This window comes from Hypoxylon trugodes (genome assembly GCF_022578975.1).
Source record: "Hypoxylon trugodes strain CBS 135444 unplaced genomic scaffold F4822scaffold_2, whole genome shotgun sequence".
NCBI classification, from domain to species: domain Eukaryota; kingdom Fungi; phylum Ascomycota; class Sordariomycetes; order Xylariales; family Hypoxylaceae; genus Hypoxylon; species Hypoxylon trugodes.
Window position 1 is genome coordinate 3,484,390 of NW_026250017.1, and position 25,622 is coordinate 3,510,011.

Sequence of the window (25,622 nt, forward strand, 5' to 3'; positions counted from 1 at the left end):
TAGTAATGTTTCAGTAGCATCGCATACCATACCATCAATACCTATCTAGAGTATAGATCTAATTGTCTAGGTAAGTAATCGTTGCAACTCGTTGTTTAGAGGTAAATGAGGAAGTAGGTAGAGTGGTTTTCGTAGGATCAATAATGCTCAGGTGTCCATTTATGCATGGAAGCCCTAGAATTTTCAGTTTAGTGACCCAAGTTAGGTACCTAGATAGGTAATGCTAAAGGAGGTAAACCCACGAGGATCAACATAAAAATCAACCCCTGTCTTTTTGTAAAAAAAGGATACAACCGTCGAATAGAGCCTCAGACTTCAAATCGGGACTTTCCAATAATACTAGTACATAACAATAGCATATATCTGTATATATCTACGTATCTCGTGGGGTTACGCTTCAAGAGATGAGGCTACATGCAACTGATCTAATGCTTGTCTTGACTTTGAGATCGTAATATGAGACACAGGTACTCTGCCACAATCTGCTTCCTTTACATAATAATACGAGTGACCTCCGGGATCCCAGCGACCAATCACCAACGAGAGAGCGCCTGCGAGCATCGGCGTCTGTAACATGTAGTCGCCTAACTAAGCTTGGTATATCTCTCTAATTACACTGCATGGCGTAGATTGTGTACACATCTTTAGATTTGAATTTCGTGATGGCCTCAAGTAACTAGGATTTGGCGGTCGAGCTTATTGTAAATGAAAAGCCACGCACAAGAGATTGACTAAGCTGTTTGTCTTATTCATTGGCTGAACAGCGATGCAATATTATCCTAGATATTGCATTACCGATATTAGTTGTTATTTCCAAATTCCAATGTAATGTTCCTTTTTGATGAAGGTGTTGGTTAACTCAAATCGGAATCAGGGGATTAAGACGATGGCCATATGTAAGTGCTAGGGGAGGCATATCAATTGATCCATTGTTGAAGAAAGGAAAAAAAATCAAGAACGGAATAGCAGACACGCATATTATCCACATTGGGAAATGTATGGTACTTGAGGTATGTGGATACACTCCGTGTGAACTATTGAGAGGTATACACTATAATAAGCTTATATTACGCATTAAGAGACACGTGCGAATACAGTGCTTTCCTAGCTTAAAGCTTATGTAAGTCATGTATAGATTCGGTACTACCGAGGCTGGCTGCAGGCCAAGTCCAATTAAACTCAACTTGCACTGCCTTTTACCTCGGCGTACCCCGAAAGTTTAGCACTAAATTCCCACAACGTCACTATGCAGTGTGCTAGCCCGTGCATCAACCATCAACCCGTGCGTCGACCCGTGCAGCTCTTCCCCAGAAATCAATTCACAACTTCCGACTTTCTAAGCCTCATTAAACGTTACACGTTACAATATCTACGCCGCTCAACGGTTTTGATTTTGATATCGAGAGGGAGAGCTAATGGCATGAATGACGCCATCTACAACAATAACAATAGCTTCCAACGTGGTATCATGCGGCTACTCAGATGAGCTCGACCAGTTTCGCCCAAGCCCAGCAGCGGCTGGCTGCACGACGGGAGGCTCGCGAACGGGAAGCTCAAGCTCGGATCGTAGCTAATCACCAAGCTTCCCGAGCTTGGTCGGAGGTAACACGACTACCATACCCCTTGAACCGACTCGGAACTTCATCCCTATCGGCATGGGAAGTAATCTCATCTCGCGAGGGTACGCGGCCCGCCTTTCGAGTCGGTCAAGTCGACGCCGAGCTATTAGACGAAGACTTAGTAGGGCAACTACGCGATCAAGTTGGTGAAGCACTTAAATATTTTGGAGGAACATTAAAAGATGACTGGTCGGCCGAGATACTTCTTGCACTTCGCATGATACTCTTCAAACTTACGGTGTGGGATCATGACGCGACTTATGGTGCTGCTCTACAAAACTTAAAATATACCGACGCGAGACGAGACGGACCGGTTTTAACGCCTCCTAGCAAATGGCAGAAGAGCCTCTACGGTTTGATAACAGTTGGAGGCAAATATGGTTGGACTAAATGGGAGAATTGGTTATTAGATCACGATAATGGATACGACCAACCCTCGCCAATGGTACAACAGCTCTCAAAGCTTACATCCAAAGTTACGACTATCCACTCGGTAGCCGCTTTTGTTTCGTTTCTTGCATTTCTGTTACACGGGAGGTACCGGACAATCCTGGATAGAGTTCTAAGAATGCGTCTTGCACCGCCTACTAGTCAAGTCAGCCGAGAAGTCTCCTTCGAGTACCTTAATCGACAGCTAGTATGGCATGCATTTACCGAGTTCTTACTATTTGTATTACCTTTAGTCGGTATCAACAGATGGCGTAGGTGGCTTACTCGCACCTGGAGAAAGACAAAAGAGATTATCAACGTCAATACGGAAGGTGATAATTCCGGCAAACAAGGCGATTACGCATTCCTACCCGAACGTACGTGCGCCATTTGCTACCAGGACCAAAACTCGGCCGTATCAGAGACTGAAGTTTTAGCTGCTGCCTCGAGCGGAGTTGTGGGATCGGCACAGACCGATATCACGAATCCATATGAGACGATCCCATGTGGCTGTATATACTGCTATGTGTGTCTAGCGACCAGGTTGGAACGTGAAGAAGGGGAAGGGTGGGCCTGTCTGCGGTGTGGCGAGCTAGTAAAGGAATGCAAACCATGGAGCGGGGACGTCTTAGAAGAGCAAACGAGATCGCCCCCACCGACCACAAAGCACGTTGGATTTCTTGACGATCAAAAGCCTGCCGTAGAGATTATGCACGAGAACAACGATATCACTTACGAGCCTGAGGATATGGCTCAAGATGAGCAGCCTTTAGTGGAAGCATTAGATACCCCTGAAGATGACGACTCCGAAGTGTACGAGGAAGAAGAGGCTGGATTGGAAGCAGAATTCAACGACTGATCACTGTTTCTCCAAACCCGATGTACTTAGGATTGCAGCGCCGCATCTACAATTCTATACTAAATTGAGATAGGCCGGGATCTATCCGAGCAACAGTCCTAGACGACCTCTATACCAACGTCATTGATGACATACTGCAGCTTCTCATTTCAAAAAATAGAAGAATTCAATCTAATACTCGCAAAAGCTGAGCCGACGATCATGTCGGAGACGATGAAGTTCCATCTCGTCTAACCGACCATCTATCCATACGCCTCTCGTGCGTCTAATCTCCAATGGCTGATCAAAGCAGGCGCCATCTCATTCCCTCCATTCATGCCTTTACCCTGGCATATAGGTTATTCATCGTTCTGCCATACTTAAAAAAAAAAGTGGCTGTGAGATAGCCTATTAACCGACCCTGGTTTCAGGGATATGGTCGGAACTGCCAGTAAGGCTGCAGGATAAGCCCGGGAATGGCCCACGGGAAGGCCCCAGTTCAGCTCATCGGACGAAGTTCAGCAGGATTTCTACTGCTACCATGTGCTCTCCGGCGGCAGTGCGCTAACCCCCATCAACCCCGATGCTCCACTAGAGCCCTATACTCCTGTCCGGCCCGGACCTCAATTAAATAATGAGACCGGCATTGTTAGTACTATTTTTACTCACCTTTACATAAATCACTTCTAATTCGATACCTCCTAATGCACAACAAGCTCAATGTATCATTTTTGACCATCTCATATGCCCACTTGTGTAACCATCTAGCCCGCCCATCGTACTCTCATTTCGTGAATTTATAAATCCGACGCACGGCCAATCCTTGTTTAGCTGATAGTTTGATTACCCAATCATGGCCTATACCCTCTACTGTTCTCGTAGCCTTTCTCTATCGAGGAAGTCTATTGCCTTAATCAGTACTCAACAGGCGGCGCCTATTACGCGCAGGCCCCCCAGAGACTTCTCCAAACGTAACACATGATGGCACCCCTCAAATATTGAACAGAAATTTTATATTAAAGCCCCAAAATGTCGGCTTTGCGGGTAGAACGCCCCACTCCCCGTGTTCGTCCCCCTTCCCCCCCTGAATTAGTCAGCGCACGTAAGCACTGTGAAATGTCCCTGAAACCTCGACCGATAGAATCGTAAGATTGGGATGGAGTTGAATTTGTGTAGGTGTATGTAATTGTAGAGTTGTAGCTGACAAATGGCAACCTACGATACCCACAAGGCACAAGGGATGAAATGATCTATTGCTGGCGTAGTTCGCCAAGCATATTTCTGGAGAATTTTTCTAATTTGTTAAGCATACGGGATTTAATGTCGGGTTATGATTCCAATAAGGAGAAGGAAGGAATCGAGTATGTGCGCGTGCTATCAATTCTCTCAAATGACTACGCCGCTTTTTCTTTTTCTTGGGGTTGGCTTTCTCCGATCAGTTGCTAGAGGTATCTCTAATGAACTCCCCAATGCACTCCACGGTGGCTGATGGCTATAAAATCCGAAGTAGTTATAATAATTATTGTTACACGCTTATTCTTACTATTTGCCAAGGAAATTCTTTCCATTGATATTCTCGTCATTTTCTCCTATGGCGTGCTAAGATCAAAACCTGTAGATGGGAATATAGTGGATATAGATGTTGACCTCAGCAATCACAGCACGTGGGACAGTACCTAGTACTGCAGAATGAGTTAGACAAGGACATGCCAAAATGCATGGGATTATCTTGTGTCACCTCGCTTCCCATTGCTTCGAAGTGAGAAAGTAAAGCAGGCTATCTCCAGCGGAACTATTCCATTTATTTCCGCCCATGGGTGATGGATATAAGCAGAGATCGACCGATTAGACTCGAGGTCGTGGGGAATAAGATCAATGAACTTGGGATTGATTTGCTGCTTGATGTTGCATTGCAGCCCACGCTCACGTTTGGGGTCGGCTTGTACTGAATGGGATATACCCCATGAACCTATGTACATACCTCACTTCCTACTACGTGCGTAGGAAGATATATAGTCTCATATACACGTGTATAAGGCTAGGTACATCGATCTGACGTGATGGGCTCATTAGCAAATCTCACGAAACTCATCAAACCTAACCTGTCAGGGTAGACCGGTTTCTCGTGATAATGAAACGACTCTGGTATAAGCCTACCTACTTTGGAACTTTTGACTTATAAGCCACTATCGAATCTAATCATATCATCTTACCTATCTACATAGGTACAGTACCTACCGTACTTATATACATATATGTAGCCTTCTAAGTATACAAGTACTTAGACTCGAAGGGGTGTATCATTATAGATAAACGTCGTATATGAATGAAAATGAATGTTTATTTCCACAAAGCTGAATCAAGTATAAAGCATGCCACACAGGAAACCGGGCAAAGTTGGAGATTGCATTTTGAATGGACAATGGTGGTTTAGACCCCTCTATTATTGACCTATTGTGTCGGTTAAAAAATTGGAAGCTTGAATTCGATTCGAGGATGCGCTCTACAAATGTACAAATGGGAAATAAAGAATTAAAAAAGGGCCGGCCCCACAGGAGCTTTTTAGGTTGTTTAGGTTCGGCTAGGGACCCAATAAATGTGTACCTAGTACAGAGTATATGCAGTGTAGCAGTGTTAAAATGCTAGGTAATGTACGTACCTACGTAGCGTCATCGTCACGCGCTCCCTTCGTGCAGCGACAATCCAATCCACATGCACGGCACGCATGGCTCTTGCCTGCCTTGTATTGTAGTGTCTTGTGTTTCTCCTCCTCGGGCCTTCCACCACCACCTCTTACCTTACTAACTATACTTTGTACCTACCGTATACCTTCCCCCCAGACCTACCGAGCTACATAGGTAGGTAGCTGGAGGTATCTAGGTAGTTGCATACATCGTGTGTACGCCTCACCTCATCCTCACTCAGGTACCCGTTCTGTATCGCATCGTACTGTACCGTACCGCATACTCGTTCTCGTTCTCGTTTGTCTAGCTACCTGTATGTCCGTCTGTCCGTCTGTCCGCATACATACATACATACCTACATACAGATTCTACACGTGCTCGGGGTACATACATAGGTAGGTCGAAGCAAGTTCGACGAACCAACCAACCAACAACGGACGCATAATCGGGCGGCCTGCAGCGAACCGCGATCACGAGCTCGCGTAGACGACACCTACCTACATATCTGCTACCAGCTCGCATAACCGGAATCCTACCTCTTTGTAGATAACAAACAAACAAGCCCGGAGCAAGAAAACCAGCCGCCTAATCCAGCCGACGAATACGCAATATCTATACATCCACCCTCGTCCTCGACGTTTCTCCGTCTTCTCCCTCCTCCATATTCTAAAAAAAGGAAGAGACAAACGAAAGAAAAGAAAAACAATAAGCCCGAAAGAACCTCGACATGTACGCCGTATCCTCTAGGCCCAGGACCAGTACCACCAACGTCCTAATCTTACGCCATAAATAAGGGCGTGAGACCGCCACAAACCAAACGGCGAGGAGTCATACCCCGAGGAGGTTCGTGGGGGATTCCCAATCCAAGAATAGAGTTTGGTTAGGAGGTAGAAACAGGAAAAACGAGAGGCGCAACCCAAAGCGAAAGAAGAGAAGGCAACCAACATGCCAAACTTCTTCCCCTTCATCCCGGGCACCGAAACTGGCCGCGCCGCCCGTCAACACGCAAGCGACGCCTCCCCCCTCCTCGGCCGTTTCCGGGCCATGCCCACATCCTCCCGCGCTCTTTCCCAACAACAGCAACAACAACATCTCGGCCTACTCTCCGCAAACGGCGGACGCGGTAGCGTACACGTCGGCTACGGCGCGATGCTAGTCGCAGCGGGCGACCTCTCGGATTCAGGCGGAGACGATGAAAGTGACGAAGACAACGATGATTATGATAACGACAATAGTAATAATAATAATGGTAATAGTAGTAATACCGGCCGTAGGGGATGCGCGTACGCGGCCAGGAGAACGGTAAGGACCTGGCGGCGGTTTATAAGGGTTATGCGCCGGAGCGTGAGGGACCTGTGGGTTGCGCCGCGGCAGACGGCCGTCAAACGCGTGGTTGAACGGTGGTGGAGTCGCTGGGCTGTCTTGGTTTTTCTGCCTGCTGCTTTGGTGAGTCGCAATTCAAGCTACTAATCTTGTGTGATGTGATTATCGCTTTGTCTCGTAGGCGTGGAAGTTCCCTAGATATATGAGATGGCAAGAGAAACCGAGAAGCAAGATGATCAAGTAAACTAACGAATATGTTATATTGCAATATCTAGGCAGTAGCATGGTGCGCTCTTCCATTCCCGCAATACCCCCTCCCACCCGACTCCCATGGGCATTCGAAACCGCAACACAATGATCCGCCTCCCGCGAAGCATCGAGTACCCGGTCACGGTGAAGCGCGCGTACAGGTCAACTTCTGGTTCTTCTTATTGGTGTACTACGGATTCTATAACCTAACAGCATTGATATGGATCACCAAAGTGTTCAACCTCTACTCTCTCAATTGGTGGCCATCGACCCTCGGTTTCCCGCTGACAGTCTCGTTGATAGCCATCATATCTCTTGCGGCGCCAATTCCGATATACCTAATACCGGAGGCGCGCTTCATAACAATCCACAATACAGCTTGGATCAGTTGGACGTTCGTCCTCATGGCCATGCCTGTAGCTATTGCCTTCTGCATTCTCATGACGCACGAGCGCCATCTAGGCCTGAGGCACTCGCTCAGCGAGACCCAACGAATATTCACTAGTTCGTGGTGGACAGGCAAGACAGATACGCTGTCGGCTGGCCGAGACCGCAATCGACGGAGGGGGAGATTTAATCGAGGTATCGACTCCTTTGATCCGGACGCTGCACTTCAGATCACGGACCGGCCACGGGCAACTATACCGGTATTGATGCAGCGGCGCCGGTGGCTACCTGCCAGCTTCGTACGCTTCGTCTGGTTCTGTCTCGCGCTCTCCGTTGGTCTGCTAGCCTACTTGGTAGGAGAGGCATACGCCGAAATCTATCTAAGGACGTTACCGCATAACAGTTTCGAAACAATCGTCTACGTCTACAGCTGGGTCGTAACGGTCCATTTGTTGGACGCGCTTACGGGTTGGATTCTCGGCGCAACCGAAGGGGAGCGAGTAGGAAGCTATCCTCTGAGCTGGATCTTTAAGCTGTAGGGATTAACTGAGGGTACACCGACTTACCCAGAAGAGACAGCTAACCGTGAGCAGATACTTCATGTTGACGTACCAAACCTACGTTCGCGCCCTGTACGCGCGCCTCCGCTCACCCTCCCAGTTCATCTGGCTTCAAGCCCTTTCATCCGGGTTCCTTATCGTCCTCACTCCGATAACTATGACGCAACCCTACCACCGCGTGCTCTCGATGATAGGGCTAACGACGCAGTCATACGCTTCGTACCAGAAGATCTGCACCAGAAATGTATTCATTCGCTTCTTGGCTGAAAACGTGAGCATGCTCACATTCCTAGGGAGCATCCTGGTGTTGCACTTCGGAGCCAACAAAGACGTGTATCCATACTTTGCCTTCGATGATCCCGACGAGCTGTACGATTTCGAACTAACATTTTACGCGTCCATGGTTACTTGGGCCTGTGAGTTGGCTGCGGGCATCGTGCTCAGGGGTATGATTCGGTGGATCTTTGGGGTAAACGCTAGCGTCGAGGGGAAGATGGACCTAGCAGTGTGGCCGGAGCTGCTTCCTACAAGTGTAGCCGTCATGTTGCATGTGTTGCAAAGCATGCTGTTCTCCATCATCCGGTTGCATTTTCGTTGATAGGATGATGGAGGGACGAGGGATCTCTGTCGAGTTGATGTGGATAGCCTGGATTGGCGACCCAAAAGATATTTGCAGCTCGGTTAAGCGTAGCCAGCAAAATGTTGCGCCTCAATGTCCAAGGACGGGCGGATCAAATCTTATCAGATGTGTTAAAGGGAATTGTTGGTGCTCGGTCGACGGGTATTCTGGCTGTCAGGCAGCGGGCTACCTACAGGACCATAGGCGTCTTGTTTGCTATTTTTTTAGTTGCTGTTTATCCGTTCTATGCAAAGATGCCCAAGGCGGAGTAGATGATACCCTTTTTAGAATAAATACCAAAGAATAGATATCCCTTGACTGCTAATCAAATCTTGCTATGGCTTGCGAGGAAGATGGTGTGCAGTTGTGACGTGTATTGAAATGGAGATGCATATGTGCCTCATTACTTTGCACTGCTAGGAGAACTAGCGCGCGATGCACGCGTCCCTAGGATAAGAGTAGAGTAGCTTGCTGAGTGAAGGGTTATCCAAGCCCACCTTAATAGTCTCCATTACAGCGACTTTATCTCTGCATAGAAGCGGAGACACTTATTGGTGGGGAGATATATAATGCACGAAATACTGCATATCCGGTGTGCCAGTTCTGAAGAGACCGAAAGCCATCGCCAGAGTCGCTGTGGAGATACCTAGTCGGCCGGAGGAAAGCGTGGGCGCTTGGCGCCGGTTTGGTCACATAGTACTATACACTTTGGTATATTGGGGGCAATCGGCAAATACGAAAAGGGTGTAGGTATGTGGGTGATATCTGCTGAATGGCACACATCCGAAAGCGCTTCCGGTCGCCTAAACCCATCCGCCCAAGATCGGGTTCGGCCATCTAACGCACGGCAGCACCAGCAGATGGAAATGAAACCATATTAGCGTATGTCTGAATCGGCCGATTGCAGTATGTCGTGCGCCCCCTCCGATATGGCGGGTGGCGTCTGTCAATCATGAAAGTCTACTGGTGGCGAAATGGAATCGACTTCCCGGGACGGCGTCTCAACCCGGAAGACGAGACCGCTGCAGGTTGAGAAGAAAGCAACGCTTTCCGGGTATCAATGTCTCATTTTGTCTTTGGTTGTTTGGCTAAAAGGCCTGGAACATCCCAGGGCTGATGAGTGGACGTGATGTGTCGTTCGAAGTGATCGACGGGATTTGCAGATCCACCAGGGGGAAACGTCGCCATTTGACAAGGCTGCGGCCGTCAATGTCTAGTGTCGACTTCCTATGACAGGTTTTGAGATGTTCGAAACCCCGACTATCTCCTAGGCTTCCGATCCAGCCAGGGCGCCTTATGGATCGACAGGGAAAAATCTACTCAACTAAACCCGGGAGACTGGCGGTGAGCGCATGCAATGACTCACTTGCGGTTTAGCCTCCCGGCATATTTATACAAACAAGGCAGTAATAAAAGCGCGGTCAAAGGTACCTCAACATGCGGGGAGGCTAGAGATACGCTGAAACGCTGAGAAGACAAAGGCTTCCATGCATAGAGGGCGTTGAGGTGAAACCAATGCAGGTTGCAAAGTACATAGTGCGCACCCCAGTGCTGAATAACCCATGCGGATACTAAAGGCTCAATTAGAACCTCAGAAAGTGGGTTGTAGTATCTCGGAATGATACAGCGTTTCTTTTCAGCCAGCCGGGTTTCCGCAAAGGGCCAAATTGCGGTGTCGAGATAGTTCAAAGAGCCCGTCCCAGCTAGATAGAAACGTGCGTACATTGCTCACAGCTTAGAAAAAATGCCTTGCTGCTTTGAAGAGTGCGGCTTACCGTTTTCTCTTCAGCCAGCCAACAAACTGGCCGGTGGGTAGGACAGTTAGATTGTAAGAAAAAACTTGAAATGGTGTGTCTGTCGTTATCGGAATCCCTTGCTCAGGAACACGAGCCGATGCTTATTAGTCCCTAGCTAAATAGGTATGACGGCCAAATCCAGGAGTGAAAACGGCCGGCTTACGCAAAGGAGAGGAGATAAACCTGGCAATTCAATTAAGTGCAGATATCGCGGTAGAATGTTGAGCTGTGATTCGGCGAGATCAGCGGGTTGATATGTGCGAGGCTGTATCAACCCAAATCCTAATGCGTTTTGAGAATAGGACCCAGTCGATGAGACTTTGCTCTGTAGCAGTCACAAATTCCCATATGCTGGGCGTCCAATCATCCGGGTATCCTCCCTGGCCAGAACACTAGACGGATACTAGTTAGAGCTTCGACGGAACGATCGTAGGCGCCTAGATGTGCTTTACAGTTCCAGTCCAAGCATGTGAGTTGAAAGTGGTGTGGTTACAACATCAAAAACATAACCTGTTAGGTCACAGCAGGGACATGAGATCCCCTGTCTCGGTTGCTGAGCATGTAAGAGATGTGGTTGCAAGGTGCCAGAGTGCGTTGTGCCACCTCGATCGAAACGCGGGCCAACGGTTGGGTCTGATTCGACGCTACCAGAGCGGACGGCGATTGAGGCGCAACACCGTTCTTTGAGCCCCATGTCGATTAGTGGGATACGAGTCTTGTTAGCTGTAGATAATAGTGTATTAAGTGGTCCCTAATGATTGCGTAGACTGGGCTGACTGGTAAGTAAACTGGCAGAGGCTGGAAGCGATAACTAGCTAGCCAGGGCGGGATCCCTTCTAACGCATGTTCTAACTGAATTCCGGAACGCTGTATGTAAGAGTATGTAAAAGGTTCGGTTGTTGACGAGACGATTTCGGGCAGCATCAATAGCACCTTGTTAGTCAATGATCACCTCGATCACCTCATCAAAATGCTCCACACGACAGGCGAAGTGGCGATTAAGGACCCCTTCGTTATGTGTGCAGAGGCGTTTCTGCCCCAGCTATCCAGGGGCGTACATACATAGGTAGTTGGTAGCCAAGGAATCCAAGGCCGGATCGTATTGAAACAAAAACTGATCAGGCAAGCAGGGTTGTTGCGAGCCACCATAAAGCGGAGAGAGGCGGGCGCACGTACATAGACTTACCTACAGTACAGTGCAGTGCAGTACAAGGATGAATGGGAGATTGTATGTTTATGGGTGTATCAATGTAATGGAATATTCCGGACGTACGGGCAGACGGGGGAAGCATTGCGATGAGTCAGAACTTAGGAGGCCTCGGGGCTAAAAAAGAAGCAGGCTTTATTGTTGAAAAGATGTTTTTTATTTGATGTAGATATGGTATGTATTGATGTATTATTGTATTGACTGAATTTGATTTGATGTAGGTGTAATGGGTGTAATGTAAGCTGAAGGGGCTATAAAGTTGGATGGCTCGTAAAAAGAGGTAGAAAGTCCTTTGGGGAAGTAAAGTGTGGGGTCGGAAAGAAAGGCTCTGTGGGCTCTACTCGAATCGCGATTTCCCAAATACTTTGATGGATACTAACTGTCCAGGGCGGGGCAGACGGTGGGCAGCAATTGCAGCAGTTGCAGTTGCTTAACTTGTTGATCCTTGACCCTTATTTCAAACTTGTTTTAGCAGTATAACCCTACTCAGTTGTAACTTAGTACTACCTGAGGAGGCATTGAGTTTTTTTGACCTACAACTATCAAAGTTCTATATGCAAGTGTATATTAACTCGATACGGTTGGATCAATGTATACTACCTACCTACCGTATACGTACATATACTCAGGTAGCATCGATGTAAATGCTTCTTCTCGTGTATGTAATTTGTTTTTATAAGTCGTAACTCACCCGTACAGATAGGGCAATCTGCATGTTATGTACGTATACATACATTTGTAGACGTATTGATATGTGTATACATGTACTTACATAGGTACATTATCATTAATAAAGAATGATTAGGAACTTTCTATCACTTCATTTTTGTCTTTTTCGACATATGATATCTGCTCAAATCTATCTTCTTAAGCAAGATACTGTACCATTCGGGTCCTCCATCTCAAGACCTAGACTAGTTCCTACGGTAAACCTATTCAAAGACCGAGATAATGGTTTAGGAAGGTGTTAAATTCTTATATACCTTTTGTCCGACATTTGATGTTTTTTACTCTTTTTTTTTTCTTTTTAAAACTCGTATGCCGCAACCCTTCCCACTGATCATCCCATTCCTTCGGATGAATTCACAGGGTTCCAATGCTTCTAGAAGGAATCAGCTCTTGCAGTACTCTGTAACTATGCTCTGTAACAAATTACCTAGTATAAAAGTATGTAGGTACATATATCCATGTGTGTACATACATGCTAGTAATGCCAGCGAAACAATGCTGCTGCGTGTTCCCTGATTTTTTTTTTCTTTCTTTCTTTCTTTCTTTTACTCGGTACCTCCTCACACCGCATATACATGCATAGCTGCTCACGCTTCTGCGGGCACGTCTCGGAATGTAGAGTCTTATGGTGAGCAGGTAATGTAATATGGCTCACTGGGTCTTTACCGACTCTCCGAACGCATTGCGCGGTATGTTTGGTTAGCTACGGCCACGATTAGGTAAAGGTAGGTACTAATAAAAGCACGGCGTTGGCCGGAACAACCCATCAGCAAAAGAATATAATCCCTGATAACGCGCCTAGGTCTGCATATACCATGTATCCCATAGACGTTCTAGTTCTTCTTCGTTCGGTATGGTGGCATCAACCAAGCAAGTACGTGGTGGGGTTGTCTAAGTAGTGGTGAGAGAGCAACCTGAGCCACCCTGAACAAACCCTGAGCACCCTGGCACCGAGGAGTTACCTAGGTACAGTAAAGAGAACCCCTGCTCCGCCCACCTGTTATGCCTACGGTCCTGAGAGGGGCAGAGGGGTTCATCATTCGTCCTGGATATTGTCTTATTTATTTAAGTATGTATGTACCTGATTATGTGGAATAATTAAAGTGCCTTGAAGCCGAATAATTATTGCTCTTTTTTATTTTTTATTACTTTTTATTCTTCATCACACCGATATGTCTTATTGCACACTGCAGCTTAAAATTACTTCTTAGATCAACCCGGTCTTTTTTCTACAAACTGCTACAAGAGGCGTACAAGGTACAGTAATTCTATACCGTCAACAACCTGAACCCAATTTGGGGATATCTTGCCTATCCTAGTAAGTGGGCTATCATTTAAGCTTGCTCTAGTCCCGCCTTAGGGCCCCAGCTAGCTGGTCGGTGGATTTTCGTGCGTACTGAGTACTTTAAGATACCCCTCAATTACCAGTTGAAATAGGGATAGATGAGGTATATTGAGTAGATTGATACAAAGCTATACCTTGCTCCTTTATCAGAAGAAATCTAAAATCTACCCCTCCAAAAGAAAAAAAAAATTGAAGGGGAAAAAAAAAGGAAAGAAATAATTCTCCTCAGCTTCATCCCACTCTGTGTCCCTCATCCAATCCACTCCACTCTCTTTTGAGCAACCTCGTTGTCTTAGCTTTCCCGTCTTGCCTATCCAGCGACCGTCGCACCTCCAAGGCATCCTTTTTTTCTCACTATTCTTTTTCCTTCCTCTCTTGTCCCCTTTCTTCCTTATTACTTGCCCCCTAACCTTGTATATACTACCGTACTGTATCTAACGGTACAGTACACGTACATACATACAGACAATACATACGATACATACATTACCACTACGTACATACATACATCCCGCAGGTCTTTTACTCACTAGGGCTGCAGTCGATATTATTATTATTATTATAATTATCTACCACCCGGGTTGGCGGCAAGCAGGCTACCTACCGCCTACACCTCCTTCAACACACTATCCCATATCCCGGCCCCCCCTGTGCGTGAGTGACTCCGCGGTCACTTCTAAGGCGGCCTTGTCTCTGCCTGTCCTGTCTGACTTGGCCTTCTCTCTTTGCCTTGTCTGCCCATCTCATTCGTTCTTTCTACTCCTCTCTTGGGCATTCCACTGTGCCACACCCCTAAAATTTTTTCCTGTCGGCCAGGTACACATATCGTCTAGCCCGCCCTCACTCCTCGCCGCTCTTCCTCTCTTCTTTTTCTTCCTTTCCTCTTCCTCAGCATGAGCGGTCTAGCCACCTCCAACACCCCCGTCGATCCTGTGGCAGCCAACCCAAGTCAGCCAAGCATCACGTCCTCTACTACTACATCCGATGCCTCGCGACGAGAGCCCACCTCCTCCGCCACCGGTACCGCCGAACTCGCCGGTCAATCGGTAACTGCCCTGCTTGAACACGAGCAGGAGAAGCTGGAGGCTGCTAAGAAACTGGTCATCAACGCGCTCAGATTCGTACCCGACTTCCCCATCCCCGGTATCAAGTTCATCGACATCCTCCCGATCTTCCAGAACCCAGTCGCCTTCGAGTCCCTACTGGAGGTGCTCATCCTCCTAATACGAGAGCGATTCGGAAACCAGATACCAGATGTCATAGTGGGTCTGGAAGCTCGCGGTTTCCTCTTTGGGCCTACACTTGCATTGAGGCTCAACCGCCCATTCGTTCCAGTCCGAAAGAAGGGCAAGATGCCGGGTGCTTGCAGGACTGTTGAATACAAGAAAGAATACGGCAAGGACGAGTTCCAGGTGCAAACAGATGCCATCAAACCTGGCCAGACGTGCTTAATTGTGGACGACATCATTGCTACTGGTAAGTAGAAGAATCCTTGTCTTCCACGCCTCACTGTCGCATTGCTTGGTGGTTTTATTTTTCTTTTTTCTTTTTTCCCACCATATCTCTTAAAATCTTCATACACGTCATTACATGAATTAGACCAATTTTTCATGTTTTTTTTTTGGCTTTTATCTGCCCCTCTTTCGACGATAAACCCACCCTGCTGCCTTAGCAAATTCCCAATGAGTATGAGGGGCAAATCTAGCCATTCACCGTTTCGCCCGCCACGAAGTACGGGCGCGAATCAAATATACGACAGTGCCTAAAGGTACTGCCGTACTTGGAGTGTACCCATGGCCAGGTTTGGCGGCGGTGGGTATTCCACTCAGGGCCATACACCGATTTCAGCGGGGTCGATATCTGGTATTTTCACATACATACAAGCGAAGAGTCTAGCTGGAAAGCCCCAGTATCCATCTGATACCAGATAACCCTCAATTCATGAACTGTCATTGTTTTCTTGCCTTTGGAACAGCTTCCTTGTTTTTCCAAGCCCGTCCTATCGACTGACTCGACAATTCAGGAGGAACTGCTGCTGCTGCCGGCCAACTTGTGGAGCTCTCTGATGCCAAAGTCATGGGCTACCTTTTCATGATTGAGATTACAAATCTAAAGGGCAAGGCGCTGTTGGGCGATAAACCCTTCATCACCCTTGTCGAACATGACGAAGAGGAGTAAACTTCACGTATCACCATATTCTTAGCAACTTTACGGTTTCCGCGTCAAAAAAGATCTCATTCCCAAGTACACGAAAAAAAGAGGACAGCATAGTTCGCAATATTTTTTACCGTTCCAAACCTTACCATACCAAACCTAATGATAGATGCCATTCGAAACTTATTAAGTAATTGGGGCGGGTTAGAAAACGCTGTTCGGTTGTTACAGAACTTCAGCGCAGCCGTAATGTCGGATGGGGAGGTTCCCGCGAGAGAGCTGGATTGAGGTTGCATGGCTATGGCGTTTAATGGAACACGAATAATACTGGTGATACTGCATTTTTTTGTTGTTACATGATTTGATCATAGAGAGTCATAATTCCGTAATCCGTTCTAATCATAGCAACGTGCTCGCTTGTCTCCCAACTGCCGTGAATACCATCCAACGTGCCACTACCGGGATGCCACACACCTCGGAGCCGGTAGGTGAGTCAAAGTTACATATCATAAAAAAACTCGTCTTTCATAAACTATAAGGCCCAAATCATCATGATATTTGAAGGATCTATCACTATTCAGTTTTCGTATTCCAAATTTTATCAGAGCGCATTGATGGAGTGCAGATAGGCGCGCGAAGTTCGCCCGTCACTTTAAAATCTTACTGACGCGGTGACGCGGAAATGTCACCATACAGACGAGCTATCATTCGGCTGATATCTGAAATATAGGTGCTCTCATCTATAATTGTAACCACCAACCTGTAATCCCTTTTATATAATTGGGTAAATGGGTTGGGTACACAAATTAGGAGGCGCCCAAAATACCGCCATTGCCCCTTAACTTCCGATAACATCTCTTCCCCCCCTTTTTTAATTCTATACGTCGGATTTTTATCTCATTTTATTTTTATCTTTTTTTTTTTCGGCTGGAGGCTTGCTACAGATATATATGATAATGGATAGTACTACTTGTACTTACGCGTCACTAATGTAATTGATACTTGGTATACATACGAATCTCGGACGAGTGTCTAATAAGAGGTAGGTCTCACTTATGTGACGGACGAGTCGGCGAATAGATTAATGGTAAGCACACCGCCGTTGGTGACGGGAATGACATCACGGACGAACCATTATTTTTATAACTGCTTCCGACGCGGCCGAGTCTGCCATCCAATTTGTGATGTTTGTGATGGTGTTGGGTGAGGCGTTCTCTAGGTGCTTTTGCTGTCACCAAATGCAGTTCTATGGTAGTACGACTAGTTACCCCAAATACATGATCTTGAAGTCGCTATAATTATCTAGGTACTATCTCTTGGCAGGCGGTCAATATGGATAGGGTTATAATAGGCGGCGAGCTTTTGAAGACGCTATACCTATACCTAAGTAGCTATTTTTTTCTCTCTATCTTGAGTCTAGGGGAAGTTGCATTGGGCTGGCGACGACAGATGTTGGTTGATATCAAGCATCTCTTTTGATACCCTCTGAGACATCTACACCAAGCCTACTGGCGCGAATTTTATATCCCTATACGCTTATCATGGCTGTTCTTGGGGTCGGTAAGATCATAAGTAGCAAGATAATTATCACATGTGGGAGGATGTGAGACACGGGATGACCATCAGTAGAGACAACCGGAACTACAGCGCAACGGCAAGCCACCAAGATATAAGACGGATCAAACCTTGGAAGTCTATTGAACACCACGGTAATTATGTCTAGTATACTATTAGCTTGGCTGTAACACCACTGGAACAAACGTGACACTATATCTCCAGTAACTGTCTCACGGCGCACAACGCGAATTGAGGTTTAACAGGTTTGATGGGGTACCAATCTCGCGGATTACACTACTGTGCCGCGCCCTCGTGCAATAGTTCGTGTCGCTTGCCGTAGCCGACGATCTTTCTTTTTCGGATTTCTGAGTTGGTGGTGATTCGTGGAACTTGTATACACTAAGCTGGGGTTGGCAATCTGGGGGAAGGCTTTGCTTTGCCGCTATTCGGAGTTGAGTTGCAGAATCCTATATAAATGGACCTGGAGAGCATTGCATCTCGGAGATGCCTCCTACTGGTTTGGTGCTTTTGGAACGAGATGCGGGTTTAAAGTACGGCTTTGGTCTCCTGCTCCGCGTCGCGAAGTGCGCGAGGTGCGCTTGTAGCGATCTTGAAGATTTTGGGCGATGCGCCGGTTAGGCTCGGGCATCACGAGTGAAGACAAGGTATTGGGAATGTGTTTGAGACATTTTCTTCAATACGAACTGCTACGATTGTCAATTATGTTTCTCTATAACTCTTTAGCGAGAATTTGGCGAGGGAGTTGATTCTTGACTAAAATGTCTATCAATGGGTCCTGGAATCCATAGGGACCCCCGAAAGATCTCCATTTAGTGTCCCAGAACCATCACTAATGGCAACTAATCTTGCCGTAGAGGACTCCATCATGATACAAGTTTAAAAGAAATTGTAAGATGGCATTTGAAGACCAATCTACAGATGATCCGAGTTAAGAATGATTGCGAAAAAAAAAAAAAAAATATTGATAGGAAGCAAGAAAAGTTGTAGAAGTCTTGAAGTTGCTGTAAGCTCAGCTTCGCTTATGCAAGTGCTAACTGAATTTACCCCGGATTGACGCGCTACTACTAGGTATTCTGCAAGGGACGCCATAGGGAACAGAAAAAATGCCAGTCTGTACGTTCAGATAGTCTGTTTAGCACAGTTCAAATTCGTACCAATACTACGGTACCCAGGTAGGTACCTACGTGCACGCATGAAGCTGACATTGGGCTGGCAATCTGGATCGTACTATTCAAAAATAATACTAGTTTCCTTAGTAATAATTCCTAGAGTTGATCGTTATTAAAAACAGCAAGCGAATAGGTAAAAAAGTTGTATAAGTTACGGATAATAAGGGTAATTATTCAGAAGGGGCTAAAGAGTTCTCCTATCTACCTAGGTAAGCATTGCCCTAAAATCTATCAGGCTCTACAGTTTAGAAATGAAGTATTAGCCTCGCCTGCATGATATCCCTACTCATTTCCACTTCATCCTTAGCTAGTAGACGCCGCTTTCCTGCAGCTTCGTAAGCCTCGAGTTCCCGTGCTGGTCCCCTTTTATTAGATACCAGCGGAGCTAGGGAATGCTGTTGGGAATCTGTCAGGATTGCGCGCTCAAAGTCTACTATCATAACCTTATGATTCTCCTGGTTCCATAAAATATTCGGCTTCCTGACGTCTGTATGGATTATTCCCCTTTTATGCAATGCCTGCACAGACTGGACGACTTGCTGGTTAAGATCTTCCCCCATCAAATGTGCTGTCCCGGTATCATCTAAGCTGCCCCCTCCCCAAGAAAGAAACATCATGTACGTGATGCGCACTCGCAAGTCATAGTAGTAAGTTCGCGAAATGTCCCGAAGATCGATTGCACCGAGGAAAACGGGCACGCTGTCCCCTTGTAAAAACTGCAGCTGACGATACACCATAGCTTCGTGTTCGAGATCCTTTGTAAACTCCGGTACCGTACCTTTGCTTACAAAAGTATAGCCGTACATAAGCAGCGTAACTTGGAACAAAACGCCCCGTGCTCCTTGCTTCTCGAGACGTACCACTCCGTCATCCAACGTCTGGCGAAGCTGTTGCTTCAGGAGTTGAAGCCATTTTGCATACTTGACGGGATGATGGTTATTGGTTCGTTGGCATTGATGGAACGTAACGTTGGGACATTTTTGGTCGAGGGGATTCCCCCGGACCAATCCAAGGAGGCACTTTTGCGTACAGTATTGGCGGCGAGACGAGTTTTGGACATCGCTAGCGCCTTGCTGTTGAGTACAGTCTTGACGTTCCCGTGGGCGGGATTGGACACGGCTTCTGAGCCGGCTCGCGATCGGGGAAGAACCTACCCAGCTCTCGGGCTCGTCATCAGATGATTCTGGCGTCTTGGTTTTCTTAGGTATGTTAGTGTCCGGGCGGGTTTTCACGACCGGCGCTATTAGCGATTCTCCGAACGGGAGAGGCGCCCGGCGTTTGTTTTTGTATGTTTTTGGTTTCCAGGCTGAGCTCTGTGGCGTCGGTTTATCGGTAGCCGGAATAGATCGCAGAATGGCGTCATGATCCACAGTCCACTTTTCTAAGCTTGCGATTGCTGACTCACGCTCGTCCTGCCTGTGACCTCGCGTTTCAAGCGCCATAAGGCTGAAGGCTAGGTAGGACCTGACTGACAGCTGTGCAGTAATGAAAGCTGTCTGGGTGCGCCTGTACTTCTGAGCTCGGCTCGGCTAGGTGATAGTAGAGGGTGCCTGGATCTGCCCAATTGATATGTAAAAAGACAATCGCTTCGCCGGTTGTTAAGTATGAATAGTCAAGCCCTGCTTCTATCATGTAATGGAATGTTTGGGTAACTGCAGATGCTACTAGCCGGTCTGCGTGATACTGGAACCGCTCTTCTGGATTCTGGGCCGTTGGTATTGTAGGGCGATTGACGACCTCGTCGATGATATCCATTTGGCGAAGACCGAGACGGAGGTGTTGCAGGGTAAGCTTATGCGGAGCCTTGTATTCGACGATATACGCGATGCTGCGTTCAAGTGAACCCGTATTATTATGTTTGTAGACGCAAATCTGATCTGCCCGCAGCCTGCTGCTAGCCGAATCTCGTGGTGGTGGCGGAGTAGTATGTCGCTGGCAAACCTCTTCATTGGTGTCGCTTATAGCATTCGGGTGGTTCTCGAAAACAATACCGTCTCCAATGTCAAACAGGTTTTTCACTTCCTGCAAAGTTTTTAGGCGATCGAAAATAAGCCTGACTGGGGTTTCTACACCGTCATGCAAGAAACGTTCCAGATCCTTTTCGCTAGCAATTGGTTTCATGGAGATGCATTCGCCTAGGCCATGCAGATAGGCATGACTCTGGAACGCATTGGTCTGGGAAGGAAAGACGTGAATAAGCTTTCCGTGTGCTGTTCTCTGCTGTTCCAGAAAATCCGGCCAGGGCAAAAGGCGCGTTGGGCATAACTTGTTCTGGGAATTCGTGATGGAGCCTTTCGATGTAAGGCTTTTGTTTGTCTCGACGACAAATTTGGTGAAAACCAGCTCATGGCAGAATTCGATATATTCCATCAATGTAGTGGGACGGAGCTTCTGCTTTAATTGTGCTGCGTGATTCTCGGCATCTTTAAGTCGACGCTGTTTTTCTGCAAGCTGACGTCGCAGCCGTGTAATTTCATCGTCCTCCATATTGATCAGTGATTAGTGTGATTAGTAAGATTAGGAATATTAAGTATGATTAAGTTGTTGACTAAGCTAAGCCAAGCTAAGTGAAAGGTTGATGCTAGCGAATTGGGTCATGGCACGTGCGTCATCGAGTTTTTATAGAAAATGTACCTAGATGCCCCTCTGTATTAAGACCCCATTAAATACCTGGCCCGACCGCTATTGCCTACCTAGGTACCTAGGTAGGCACCCAGGCACCCAGTTTAGGCGCCCAGGGCGTCTTGCAAGGGTTCTAGAGGGGAGTCTATGACGAAGAACTACCCTTACCGTGCCTGCCAGAGGTAAGTGAAAATGGCGCGTCGGACCTACTTTAAGCTATCGGACATTTTCCATCACAATTTTTCTAATATATATTGTATAATGATGTAACTTAATTCATTAAATAAATTAAATTATAATTATTTAAAAAAAATTGAAATTAAATTTATAATATTATATATTTGGTTAAATTATCCGAGAAAATCTTATTAATTTTATATTAATCTGATATCTACCCAAATAGGTTTATCTATAGTGGGTCGCGTCATTTTCACTTACTTCTGGCAGCGTGCCAGCCCTAGCAGCTAGATGTTTGCTTCAGCTTCAAGATCTTCATCAACGTCAACTTTTGCCTCATCATCGCGATTTAGTCACCGTTGATCAATGACGGTGTCCAACCGAGGTGCAAAATTCTCTAGTTTTGCAACGTTACGACGTAATATAATAGAGAAGAAATCTTTTTTCTATGCCGTAAATGAAGGATCGCAAGCCCAGGGCCAGCTTCCAGGGCGGTCCGAAATTAAAAGTCTAGGCCAAAGTGGATGCTCGACGATGGCGCCTGGGCTAGGTGAGCCAAGCGAACAATATGTTGTTACCTGCGCCTGCTGCCTATATGATCATGAGATTTTCTTTTCTCTCCTTATAGACTTCTAGGTCTTTTCTCCTAGTAGGCATCGAAAATATTTATTGTACATTAAGTACCGCTAATAAGAAACTGCACCCATACAGTCACAATTTTGTATAGCATATAGTCAACACCAAAAAAAAGTTTTCCCTCAAATTCCGCAACCATGTCGGTCTCCTCAATCACAACCCAAATCCCCACAAGCCCAATCGAAAAATGGTGTGTCGCCGAGCCCATCCAACTCGACGGCGAGCCCTACCAATGCGCGAACGAAACCCTCGGGCTCAAAGAATCCGACTTCCAGACCTTCTGCTGCGACGGCGAGATCATCAACACGGTGCACGACATCTGGAAGCCGAGCTTCTGGAAAGGTACCAACCACTCGGTGAACTTATCGGACATGGTGTGCTGCGGACGCAACGGCCCACAGACCGGTGGTATCCAACCGCTCCCTACGGCGTACACGGAGTGCTCCGAGGGCAAACCGACGCCCTTGGCCGACCTCGCGGCTACGAATACCAAGAACGCGGTTCCGTTTTTGGTCACGTATACTAGTGCTAGCTTTGGCGATAACACGGTAGGCGATTACATACCCACGGAGACGCCGTATTGCTTCTGGGCGTATAAGTCTGGGGCTGCGATGGAGGAGGTTACGGTGGTGGCGGCGCAGATCACGACGCTGCCGCCTGCTACGACGGATGAGTTTGGATGGCCTATAACTACGGCTTCGGAGACGAGACCTACTAGCTCAGGTTCGGGATCAGGTTCCGACGCTGCCGCGAAGACTACGATATTATCGGGGACGGCTAGCAGCACGAGTCCTGAGGCAACAACGACGCCTTCGGGTGCTGGTTCGATTTACTCGGGTGTACGAAAGGGATATCTCTGCCTTGGCTTAGGTTTGGTGACCATGAGCCTCCTTTGGAGTTAAACCTGCCTCGGCTTTGGGAATATAGTGGATGAAGGCTATGAAGAATTGGACAAGCTTTGGCTGGTAATACGCAAGAAATTAATGATAATATGTACCATCGATACCCAAGATAATTGAATTTTAGTTTTCCGTACAGGTGGGATCTTGAAGTGGAAATGGAGAATGCTTACATCTAGATACACTAAATCACTCGAGAATGTTCAAAATGTAGGAACCAAATACAGCGTTTCAATCTTGTTATGCCGTGTACTATCTAGCAGGTATGGTTGTTCTGCGTCCACTTCAACCAATTTGCTATTGTAACTAACCATAGCCTAGGATCGGACCTCCTTCATACTCTTCGATATTCCCAGACAGGTTATCTTAGCGCCCTGGCCTAGCGCCAGAAAGCTGGATCATCCCACCGTTCCCTATGAACTGGCACATTCTGTGGTGTTGCGACAACTGAGCTAGTAACGGGGTCATATTCAATGGTAATCGTGAAGGTGATAGGGATTGACACGCGAGTCCGACGGTTGCCATCAGTTCCAGGGGCGGTGGCCGCCACGTTGTCACCATTGTTGCTGGGATGTCTGGTAGTGGTCGTCGCCGCCTCTTGGCGTTCTACCCTATTTCTGTTTTCCCAGCGAGGGGGAGGAGGAGCGGGAGCAGGGCGGGAGTGAGTGAAAGGGTTTGTTACGTTCGATACAGACTCTCTAACAGGTGCTCCGCCACTACCTGCCCTTCCGTTACTGTTTCTGTTTCTGGTCGCTGTATTGAATGAACCGGTCTGAGTAGATGCATTATTAGTCGATGCTCTGGGGTCGTTCTGGAGGCGAGATGGTCCTTTGGTGGATTCACCCGCTGGGGCTCTGGTGGGCGTACTCTCTTGATTTCCCCAAGAGCTTGCATCGAAGTTGTCAACAGTGTGTGGGCTAAATGTGTCGGACAGAGTGGACTCGTGTACCGGGTTGGACATGGGATGGCCATAGAATCTGTGGCGCACATGGGTGCCTCGAGAGTTAATCGATGGAATGGGACGAGGTGGTTCGACGAAGGGATCCGTCAAAGGCTCCTGGTTATTTTCGGATTCGTTAGATTTGTATATCGGTCGATACATGCTAGGAAGGCTGGATCTCCGAGGCGTATCGATTAACTCGGGCTCATCGGACCTGTCAGACGGAGTGTATGCCATGGGCGACGTGGATGCGCTTTGAGGTCTGCTCGGGATATCATAAGGGGTGTGTGGTGGCTCTGCTGCTACCTGTGCCCGAGGATTAGTATTCTCGGTAGGTCTGTTGAGTGTGGCATAAACGTTTGATCTGGCCTGACCGGCAATCCTAGCGTCTCTGCCTACTCTAACCCTATCAATATAATAACGGCGTGCGGGTCGCCCGAACTTCTCGGGTATGCTGGATCTTTCCGCCATGCTGGCTGTTGTGCTCGTGATCCTGGAACTTAATCAAAGTACGAGCTGTTTCTTATAGATGTGTCAAAGATTTCTTGTTATTGCTGAATTGTAGTGGTTCCTTGTCTTGGCTATTTGGTAGGATACGTTAGGAAATAAGAAAGGCGAAAAAGAAGACGAGAGAAGTAGAAGGCGTTAAACAAACATTACCCGAAGCCTCTCCCGTAACTGAACAAGGCATGGCTGTGAATAATCGTCAGGACTGACTCAGTGGACTGGCCAAGAGTTCTTTGTTTACTTGTAGTGACGGGTGACTTGATGTCCTTCGGGGTATTTCTGGTAAAGTGATTCGGAGTATACACGTAAGATATGTCTCAGCAATTGGCATAACGCATCAGAACTATGAATGATGCCAAGTATCCTCTAATACCATCTAGTTGATACTTGGGGATCAGAATACTAAACTAGTACAAGGCATGGCCACTACTCACTACAGGATGTAAAAGCGAATCAGGAACAAATGTCGTATCCTCTCTGTAAAGTACACTACAATGAAAAGCTTATAGATCACAGTACTGCGATGAAAAAAACAGTGTTACAAAGGTAAATGCACTGCTGGATGAAAAAATGTAAAATATATACGAAGACCTCAAGATTTCAAGGAAATAAATACAAATTACAAGTCACAAGGGGCCGCAATAAAGATAATAACGCCGAACACATGAGTTTCTATTAGCTATTAAGAGAATGCTTCAGCCGGCAAGTGAACACCCTATATGGTAAAACACAATGCGCGACATCTGATCCATGTGAGGGTTTTGCGTACTCTTCGTTGAGCACCTCCACCACTCCAAATTCCACTACCCACTCCGTCACTTAAAGAGATGAAACGTCGATGTACTGTTTCGGTGGTATTTTCTGATCCGCATCAACCAAATGACAGGGGGTATACTGGGTATCAGCTGAGTATTAGGAAAAGATGTGAAAACAAAAGCGATTCTCCGCGCAAATCGGAACAAGACATGCAAAAAGCGTCAGTTATAAAGATCATGTACGCCACCTCCACATTGCGGACAGAACACACTATCCATCTAGATAAGATGACAGTAGGCCGTCGGCAATCAGCAGCAAATTGGGGTATCAGTTCAGAACCAGTCTCGTAGGGTATCTTGAAATGCAGATCCGTTCCCGACCAAACCCAGTGTCGTGGAT

The 25,622-nt window shown here is 46.9% G+C and overlaps 6 protein-coding genes across 6 annotated transcripts; 4 read left to right on the forward strand and 2 right to left on the reverse strand.

The window, feature by feature from the left end:
* Positions 1 to 1,239: 1,239 nt before the first annotated feature.
* On the forward strand, positions 1,240 to 3,519 carry F4822DRAFT_140991 (Pex12 amino terminal region-domain-containing protein). The gene has a single exon (XM_051452849.1). The coding sequence runs from the start codon at positions 1,483 to 1,485 to the stop codon at positions 2,905 to 2,907; it is 1,425 nt and encodes a 474-aa protein (XP_051318564.1). The 5' UTR covers positions 1,240 to 1,482; the 3' UTR covers positions 2,908 to 3,519.
* Positions 3,520 to 6,304: 2,785 nt separating this feature from the next.
* Positions 6,305 to 9,185, forward strand: F4822DRAFT_141012 (uncharacterized protein). Its single transcript, XM_051452850.1, has 3 exons — positions 6,305 to 7,016; positions 7,169 to 8,064; positions 8,123 to 9,185. Exons 1-3 carry the CDS (start codon positions 6,516 to 6,518, stop codon positions 8,685 to 8,687), a joined length of 1,962 nt encoding a protein of 653 aa, XP_051318565.1. The 5' UTR covers positions 6,305 to 6,515; the 3' UTR covers positions 8,688 to 9,185.
* A 4,774-nt stretch (positions 9,186 to 13,959) lies between these two features.
* Positions 13,960 to 16,367, forward strand: F4822DRAFT_392236 (adenine phosphoribosyltransferase). Its single transcript, XM_051457184.1, has 2 exons — positions 13,960 to 15,261; positions 15,809 to 16,367. Exons 1-2 carry the CDS (start codon positions 14,679 to 14,681, stop codon positions 15,961 to 15,963), a joined length of 738 nt encoding a protein of 245 aa, XP_051318566.1. The 5' UTR covers positions 13,960 to 14,678; the 3' UTR covers positions 15,964 to 16,367.
* Positions 16,368 to 18,931: 2,564 nt separating this feature from the next.
* F4822DRAFT_426001 (uncharacterized protein) lies at positions 18,932 to 21,173 on the reverse strand (the record flags this gene model as incomplete). The annotated part of the gene is made up of 2 exons (XM_051460459.1): positions 18,932 to 20,098; positions 20,160 to 21,173. The coding sequence occupies 2 exons, from the start codon at positions 21,171 to 21,173 to the stop codon at positions 18,932 to 18,934; spliced, it is 2,181 nt and encodes a 726-aa protein (XP_051318567.1).
* Positions 21,174 to 21,599: 426 nt separating this feature from the next.
* F4822DRAFT_392239 (uncharacterized protein) lies at positions 21,600 to 23,663 on the forward strand. Its single transcript, XM_051457185.1, has 2 exons — positions 21,600 to 23,283; positions 23,342 to 23,663. Exon 1 carries the CDS (start codon positions 22,259 to 22,261, stop codon positions 23,021 to 23,023), a length of 765 nt encoding a protein of 254 aa, XP_051318568.1. The 5' UTR covers positions 21,600 to 22,258; the 3' UTR covers positions 23,024 to 23,283; positions 23,342 to 23,663.
* F4822DRAFT_141169 (uncharacterized protein) lies at positions 23,053 to 24,567 on the reverse strand. The gene has a single exon (XM_051452852.1). It carries the CDS (start codon positions 24,429 to 24,431, stop codon positions 23,400 to 23,402), a length of 1,032 nt encoding a protein of 343 aa, XP_051318569.1. The 5' UTR covers positions 24,432 to 24,567; the 3' UTR covers positions 23,053 to 23,399.
* Positions 24,568 to 25,622: the final 1,055 nt, after the last annotated feature.